The following is a 9,544-nucleotide window of genomic DNA, read 5'->3' as shown; positions in this document are numbered from 1 at the left end:
AGGACCTGGTCTGCAGATCTTTAGGTCCAAATTTTGGACCAGAAGCGGACCAGGTCCTAAAAAGTCCTAGCCAATAAGGTTATAAGAGATCTATATGTTTAAATTATATATGTATAATTTGCTGTAAATTTGATTTTAAGTAATTATAAATTATAAAAAAGTGCACTGCAATATTGCAATACAATTTTTATATTATTAAAATCATATAAAAAATGAGTTGCGATATTGCGATTCACATTTTTATATTAAAATCAATATAAAAAAGTGAATCGCGATAACACAACTCACTTTTTTTATATAAAATCAATATAAAAAAGTGAATCGCGATACCGCAACTCACTTTTTTCATATAAAATCAATATAAAAAAGTGAATCGCGATACCGCAACTCACTTTTTTTATATAAAATCAATATAAAAAAGTGAATCGCGATACCGCAACTCACTTTTTTTATATAAAATCAATATAAAAAAGTGAATCCCGATACCGCAACTCACTTTTTTTATATAAAATCAATATAAAAAAGTGAATCACGATATCGCAACTCACTTTTTTTATATTTAATTATGGCAAAATGTAGCTGGCGACCCGGGTTGCCATGGCGGCCCCTATAAATAAATCATATAATTTTGTATTACACGTATATTTATGACATCATGCATATGATAGATCGCGAGTTATCACATATTATCACACGCGTACATATTCATAATAATCACGCGCGTGACCATCGTATTACCAAATACCAATAACTAATTTTTTTTTTTCACTCTTGTTTGTTTTATTCACGTTTATTCAGAATAAATGGCCTGTATTTCTTAACTAAAATACATATTTTACCTTGATTATTTGACAATAAACTGCTTGTTTACTTCTTTTAAAACTAATTACACACACTTTACCTTTGTTTTTTAACTTACAATTGTGTATTATGGAAAAAAACATTCAAGACGCCAAATTAGAAGCTTTGTTGGAATATGATAGTGCGGAAGAATTTTCTGATACTGACAGGTTAAGTAATAGAGATTTTCTTAGGTAGTTAGAATATATCTAATGATATTAGCTATGCCTTTTGTTACTATAGTTTAAATGGCATGTCCGATAATGAATATGAAATTGAAGATATTGCCGAAGGGGAGGAAGAGGAGGAAGAGGAGGAAGAGGAGAAGGAGGAGGAGGAGGATACTATGAAGCTTTATGTTGGCAAGACCTTTCATAATTGGGATCGTGTAGCAAATTTTATGAAAAAATACGCTGCTACCAAAGGCCATGGAGTAAGAATTGGTGGAGGAGGAAGGGTAGATAAAACAACACAAGAAATAACAAAACGAACATACTTGTGTCGCCATGCTGGAAAAGCTAAGTCCAAATCATCGAAAAGACAAACTTCATCTTACCGAGTTGAATGTCCATGGAGAGTAAATATTTGGGCAAAAAAAAGTAAAGGTTGTCTTGAGGTCCACAACTTTACATGATCAACATGTCGGTCACAGCTTCATCCATCAGCAATTAAATTTGTCCCTACATTACGAAAATTATCAGATGAGATTATGGAAGAAATTCGCTTTTTAACAGTTGTTGCTAAGGCAGATGCAACTATACAATATCGAATTATTAGAGAAAAATTTAAAATTAGAATACATAGACCAGATCTTTATAATGCTATTAGTAAATTTCGTCGTGAATCAACACCAGGTGAAGCAGATGCGGGAATCTTGCTAAAAAGACTCCACGAAAAAAAATAGAAGATCCTCGATGGGTAGTCTCAATGAAATTAGATCCTATTACTTCTTCATTAACTCATCTTTTTTGGATGAGTCCAGAACAACAAATATTATGGTTACGTTATCATGATGTGATAATGCATGATAATACTTGTAAAACTAACCGTTATAATCGACCATTATCCATCTTTGTTACACCTGATAATAATTTGAAAACACGAATTGTAGCTCAGGCAATTGTTGATGATGAGACACAATTCTCATATGAATGGGTTTTTCAATGTGTAAAAGAGGCTACCGGTATATCGCCGAAAGTTTTTGTTACAGATAGTGATCCAGCAGTTAGTGGTGCTGTTGCAACACTATTTCCTGATACTTTTCATATGCATTGTATTTGGCATATAGGCCAAAACTTGCCAAAGCAATTAAAGGGGAAGCTTGGATCTAATTTTGATAATTTTATGAAGGACTTTTACATGACAAGAAACAGTTTAACAGAAAAACAGTTTAACGAAAGGTATACTTATTGTGTTAAATTGTTTTACAAATTTTCTATTGTACTTACAATTTTGCCATTCCTACCATTGTTTTTTTATTGTAATTCCATTAACCTTTTCATTGTAATCATTAGACTTTGTCATTTTTTAATTAGACTCCATCATTAATTTTTTTGTTGTAATCACTAGACTCTATCATTGTTTCATTAGACTCCATTATTTTTTTATCATAGTCTATTCAAATTCTTCCATTGTTTTACAGTATATCATCTATTGTAGAATTTTGTTTATTGTGCTTTGAAATTAAATAAATTTAATTGTTCATTTGTTTATTGATTTTAATAGAAAGTATATTGTAATTAATTTATGTATTTGTTCATTCAATAAAAGGTGGGAGATATTACTACAGAATTACCCACAAGCTAAAGATTATTTGATAAGGTCTTTAGGATGTAATTTTCAATCATGGGCACGAGCTTTTACTAGCAAATATTTTACTGCTGATGCACAAACAACTTCTCGCAATGAAGGTGAAAATTCAGTATTAAAACGGTTTTTTGGAAATTCAAACCTTTCATTATGTGAATTATTTGATGCATTAGAAGAGAGATATCAAGAAGAAGTTGACTATTGCGAATTCATAAATTGGCATCAAACTATACCTCAAATCAGACCTCAAAATGTATCAACATCTATTTTTGGACCAGTAGCGCAGCAGCTGAATGAATTTGTAATGCCAAATATTATGAAGAAGCAGGAGGAACAAATGGAACTAAGTCTTTATTATCATGCTGTGGAAATTGAGCTTGAAATTTTGCATTCTAAGGAAATGGTAAGACTTACGCTATTAATTTTAGCTTAATTTGCTTTCTAACGGCAATAATTTTTAAAAAATAATTTATTAACTCCTACTTAGATACTTGACGAGTCAAATCAATGTATTGATAACCTATTTGATTGCCCACAAGTACAAATAAGTTTATTTTTAGAAGATACCTCATTGATTCTTGAAGTATGGGAGGTTGTATATTTAACAAGCCAAAAGACATCCCACTTTGTATGTCTTTTGAATAATGGTACCTTTCTCTGCACGTGTATGATCAACAAGACTCATGGTTATCCATGTCGCCATTTTTACCGTGTAATGACTCTTACGTCTACTGCTAGATTTCACATTGGTTTGGTAAACCAGCGTTGGTATAAAGATATACTTCAAGGGACTGATATATCAAATAAAGAATTTGTTGCCATTTCTTCAATGAAAATGTCGGCATCAAAGATGCATTCTCTGCCAACACAATTTTTGAATTCAAATGGATCTGCTATTCAAGTTGGAGCTTCGGCAATAAATACTGAAATAACTAAATCTATATCAAAAAAACGTAAGTTTGGAGAACTTTGGGGTTTAGGAAGAAAAGTAATGGTTGATGTAATTGAAAACAACAATGAGGATACTTACCGAGAACTTTGTGAGGTTTTTCTGTCAATTCAAAAAAAATTACAGCCAAGAATTGTTGTTGATAATAGTAATGGTGGTGTTAAGAATAGTAATAACAACGGCGAAAGTGATAATATCATGAATATTCGAAATCCTGTTGAAAGAAGGCCAAAAGGTCGTCCTAAATCAAACAAGAGAATGAAAAATACTTTAGAGTTATCTAATACTAAAACTCAATACACATGTAAATTGTGTAAACAAAAGGGACATAATAGCAAAACTTGTAAGGAAAAAATTGGATAATGCTAATAAAGAGAATGAAGTGTTTGAAAGGTAAGCTTTATTCAAATGCGTTAATATGCTTCTAATCACATGTGATTTACTGTTATTATTACTATTAAAGCTAACGAAGTACAGTAGTACAGTATATGAATAAATCCAATAAAAAATGAGTCAAATTTCGTTCATGAATACCTATAATTGCTATTCAAATTACGGTTACAAATTATTATAAATGTCATAAAAATTAAAGTATAAAAATTACGTAGTACAACTAAAAAAAAATTTGAGTATTGCCATGGTGACGGGTCGTCAAATAATGTTACCCTTTAATTATTACTAAAATTCATAAAATCTATAAATAACTTAGTCAGGACCAGGTTCTGGGACCAGGTCCAGGACTGGTCCTAATAGGACCTGGTCCGTGCAGGTCCGTTCAATAGGACTTATAGGTCCAGGACAGACCGGACTACGGACCGACCTAACCATCCCTATACACGACCTGCAGCAACTCTGAACTGATGAAGATCTCTGTGCTATCCAAGTTACTGATATCCCGTTCTTCATCAAAAAAGACGATGTTACTGCTCTTTTCAAAAAGTATGGTAACATACAATCCTGTTGTCTTCATACACGTGCTAATGCTAAAGTCTAACAAGCCCGCATCATTTACGATGATGCTTCTTCCATCTGGCATTTCTTTGACAAGCAGTGGGCAATTTATTATTATTCCACTTGTTTACACATTACGCCATATTTCTTACTCTTGATCAAAAGAAATCATGACGTAAATTTGTCGCTGTTTTGTCTCAGCTCCCTTCCAACACCAAAGATGTGCATTTAGCACCCTTGGTACGAGAAATTGGCGCTATAGCCGTTAATATCCCCCTGTCCCTCAATTCATATAAACCTAAAAGATGGGCCTACATCACTTTTACATCACAACAAATGATGGACATCGCGATGGAACAAACTGTTACTTTACAAGGTCACAGATTCCAATGGGAACTTCCAGAAAATACCAATAAGCTTTACCATAGATGTGGCAAACTCGGCTGCGCCCACTGCATGCCCATTGAATAGCTCCAGAGGTCATTCACATACTCGCAACCCTGTTGCACACTTAAAAGAACGCTTCCATATTGGCCAATCTAATGATAATACTGCTAATCGCAGTAGACAACGCTTCCATTCTCAATTCAAGGATCATTCCAATTCTCGACAGCATAATAACTCGACTAATAATGCTGGGCAGAACAATAGCAATATTAATAATACTTCCTTATCCAATTCTACTAATCCCACTAATCCCAAACAATCTGCTCAACGCGTACGGCCTTGATCCAATAAGCGTAAAGGCAAAGACCGTTCAGTTTCATTCTCTATCTCCCAGCGCAATAATATCTCCTCCGCACCTAACTCATCTGGCCATAATCCTCCTTTGGTCGATCCCAATTGCTTCCAAATTCAAGAGATTCTTTCAGTGCTCAAAAGCTTTCAAGAAGATATGGCTAGTGTACGTGCTAGAATACATGTTCTCGAATTGGCTAACCAAAGAATATCTCAGCTGGAACTCTGTGTTTTTGGACATAAGCAAGACAATGTTCTCACGCCTGATCCAAATGATTCTCCACACATGCTAGTTGACAATCACCAAAGCACCCCCTTATATAACACAATCCAACCCGCCTACCTTGAACATGTCCTTTTCTGGTTTGGTCCTTCCTCCTCCAACGATCCCAGCTCCCCGCTCTATCACTTCCTTTTCTTCCATCTCCGTAACTGCTGATAAAGATACTATCAATAAAGAACGCGCTGAAATTTATTTCTTTCAACGATCTTTAGATAATAAATTCAATCACTTATCCAGCTCTATTGAAAGATTTATTAGCTCCATTTCTGGTGGCTCTTCCTCAGACCAAGTCAATAAGATTTCGTCTGATTAATTTGTTATCCCTTCTTTTCTTCCCGTAATTTTTATCATAGTGCAATAATGATGAACAATAATATAGATTATGATACCTTTGTGCGAAACCCCCCACAACCTTATCCTGGCTGTAATTTGAATATAAATAAATCTTCCTACTCAAAGAAATCAGTTGCTACTAGTTCTGTGGCTTACTCCTATTCGGTCACTCTTCGTCAGTCATAGATTTTACCTATGAAGAAATTATCCATTACAAATCACACATCCTGTTTGTCTGCTACAGTGTCATGGGCTGAAATTATGGATTATGTTACTTCAAATTGTAATCTCTCCACTTGCTCAACGTTAGCTGCTGATATTTCTTGTACTTCCATTGGCACTGTTGACATGGCTTCACCTGCTTCACCTTTACTCACGGCTGGCAATGTTGCTGCATCATCATCGGTTGTGCTCTCTTCAGATTCACATTATACCTTTACACTGATGGTTCTCTTATTAATTTAGGAACTAATGATGTCTCTATGGGTTGGGGCTGGGTTCAAATTGTTAAAGATTCTGGCTTCCTTAATTCCATTGCCACTTATAAACAGGGTATTATTCACGATTGGTCTTCTTCTTCTCGAGCCGAAGCTGCTGCTATTTATGCAGCTTTGTCAGCTTCTCCTGCAAATTCTGTTATTTATATTTATACTGATTCACAGACTTCCATTGAGGGTTTGAAACATTATTTCCTATCTGATTATTTAGATTCCGTCTTTATTATAAGACCACCAACTTTGAACTTTGGGCTATTATTCAAAAATTGATTGTAGACAAAAACCTTTCAGTTCTACCCTTCAAAGTTAAAGCGCGCTCTAATTTTTATTGGAATGACTTTGCTGACTCTTTAGCTAATACAGCTAAGGTTGCTTGCCGAAACCTAGGAGTTTAGGCAAGATGGTGTTTCGCCGAAAAGCGAAATTCTGCCGAAACTATATTAAAGTTATATTAAAAACTGGTGAAACTTTGGAGAAAGGTAAACTGCCAAAACTTATTATAAATGCCGAAACTGCCAAAACTCTGCTAAAACTATAATAAATCTATAGTAAAATTTTGATGAAACTAATCATAGGATTTTGAAGAGGTTTAGACAAGCAACCTTAAATACAGCACACACATCTGAGGACGTTGTTCTTATTTCTCGCCTTGATCTAGCCGCAGTTCATAATTATATTTTGGTCTATGATGACGTGGTCTGTGAATTTAATCCAAGACATTTGCTTAAGCAATATTATCAAATGATATATATGAAAGACCTTTTAGATCTTTCTCATTTTAGTTTTATTTCCTTATTAACGGACCCATCTCCGTATCTGGTCGATTGGGCTCTTACTTGGCATACGTTAATGTTCCAACCTAAATATGATAATTCTTTTACTAACACTGGTCAAAATTGATGCTATCGGATACATATTGGGTACCTATATATCAGTAACTAATCAGATACATATCAGACATTTATTACATATTGGGTACCCGATATGTAACATATCAAATATGCCTAAAAATTGGATTCCCGATATCTAAACGATTAGTCACTGATATGTAACACTGAATCAATCTTACACATATCGGGTACCGATATGCAAAATATTTATTTATTGTATTTGTATTATATAATTCAAAGAGGTATATTAAAATTATTACTAAAAAAAGTATTTTAATATTAAAGATAATCATTTATTCATATAAAACCCCTTATTTTCAATTTTTTTTTATTTTTTCTGATATCACGAATAACTGACGAAAATATTAAAAATATACATATTTTATTTTAAAATTAATTGGATTGAATGTTCAAATTAATCTTACATACAACTTTATTTTAATCAATTTGTATAAATGCCAATTGATAAGAATAACCTAATAAAAGTATTTAATCATAATATTTAATTATTTTTATGTTTTTTTACCCCCTTTTTTTGCTTTTTTTGTTTTTTTTATTTTTTATTTTTTTATTTTCATATTCATCGTTATGATATTCGTCAATTTCTTCATCTTGATCAGTATTATAATCATATGTTGGAATTTCATTTGTTGAACGATTAAATCTTTTAAGAACCTCATCAGTCAGACACCAATTTGGTGTATCCACTGGAGGCATACTTGTTGTTGTTTTACATCTTTGAACTCTTTTAATTTTTAGAATTCGAGGTTTTTTCCTCAGTTTTTCAACGGTCGGATCAATCCAATCATGTAATAAATGCTGAAGCTTTAATAAATAATTACTATTAATAAATAAAATAAATAAAATAAAAAAAATAATTATAAATATATAGTACATACTGCAGAAAAACGCCACCATGTTTTATATATATGAATTGATATTGTCTTTTCTTTAACAGCAGATTCTTTACCAATTATATCATTTTCTTCATCAGAATCGGTTTCCTCCCACTCCTCTGAATGATAACCAGATTCCTTAAAAATTCGTACAAGCTTCTTCTTCGGGTATCTACGAATGTATTTATCATTATTTTCTATTAAATAGTTTGCCGCTTGAGCTCTTTTTTTTTTTCTATAATAATAAATAATTATAAAATTAAATAAAATTAACTAAATTCCCACTTCATATTAATAAAATGGTTACTAACGTCCATAGTTCTTGAATTCTTCTTTAATCTTCTCCTATCCATTTTCATTTTGTCGTCTCCTTGCTTCTTTATATTGCTTATACGATGGCGTGAATGCCAACGTCCATGTAACATCTTTAAGATGTCACTATTCGAAACATTATACTTTTTGTTGACTAACTTATAAAGCGGTGGAAGTAATTTTGTAATTATATTTTCTTTTTGCTCAAGCCACGTACGATCACTATCAATCTCATATATATCCTTAAATTCAGAATCTACCCAGATAAAGACTTCTTTCTATAAATAATAAATAAACGTAAATATTTGGGAAAATTCAATGACAGATAATAAAAAAATACTTACTTTAATTGTTCGATAGTACATATTTTGATTCAAATGAATAGCATTGTCTGACAAGGACGAAGATGAATAGGTAAAAGATAATAAGGAAGATGAGGAGGTAGATTCTTACACTGGTCGAAATCAAAACTTTTGACCGTTAAGAGCTTTCGGCATAATTTTTGCCGATTGGTCATGTGATTCGTCACATTTTTTGACCAATGGCAAAAATCGGTAAAATCAATGAAAAAAAATCGACCAATAACTTTTTGGTCGATATTTTGTAATTATGTATCACGTGCATTACGCGATACTACTATATATTAACCTTATTTAAACTTTTTTTTCTCACACTTTCGTCTCCCCCCTTTCCACTCACTTTACTTTTCCACACACTCCTTCATCACCCTTTCGTCTTCCCCTTTCTACTCACTCTTTCGTCTCCCTTTCCTCTCACTTTTTCGTCTTTCCCTTTCCCCTTTCTTTCGTCCATTCCCTCTTCCTTCTTTTTAGGTGACTAAGGTTGCTTGTCTAAACCTCTTCAAAATCCTACGATTAGTTTCGTCAAAATTTTACTATAGATTTATTATAGTTTCGGCAGAGTTTTGGCAGTTTCGGCATTTATAATAAGTTTCGGCAGTTTCGCCTTTCTCCAAAGTTTCGCCAGTTTTTTAATATAACTTTAATATAGTTTCGGCAGAATTTCGCTTTTCAGCGAAACGCCAT

General features: G+C 32.9%; 1 protein-coding gene across 1 annotated transcript; it reads left to right on the top strand.

Moving 5' to 3' along the window:
- Positions 1-6,098: 6,098 nt before the first annotated feature.
- OCT59_016737 (uncharacterized protein) lies at positions 6,099-6,368 on the top strand (the record flags this gene model as incomplete). Its single annotated transcript, XM_066145877.1, has 1 exon — positions 6,099-6,368. The coding sequence occupies one exon, from the start codon at positions 6,099-6,101 to the stop codon at positions 6,366-6,368; it is 270 nt and encodes an 89-aa protein (XP_066003615.1).
- Between the last annotated feature and the right edge of the window lie 3,176 nt (positions 6,369-9,544).

This window comes from Rhizophagus irregularis, chromosome 25 (genome assembly GCF_026210795.1).
Source record: "Rhizophagus irregularis chromosome 25, complete sequence".
Taxonomy (NCBI): domain Eukaryota; kingdom Fungi; phylum Glomeromycota; class Glomeromycetes; order Glomerales; family Glomeraceae; genus Rhizophagus; species Rhizophagus irregularis.
The sequence above is the reverse complement of the archived record's forward strand: the minus strand, read 5'-3'. Positions and strand labels throughout refer to the sequence as shown.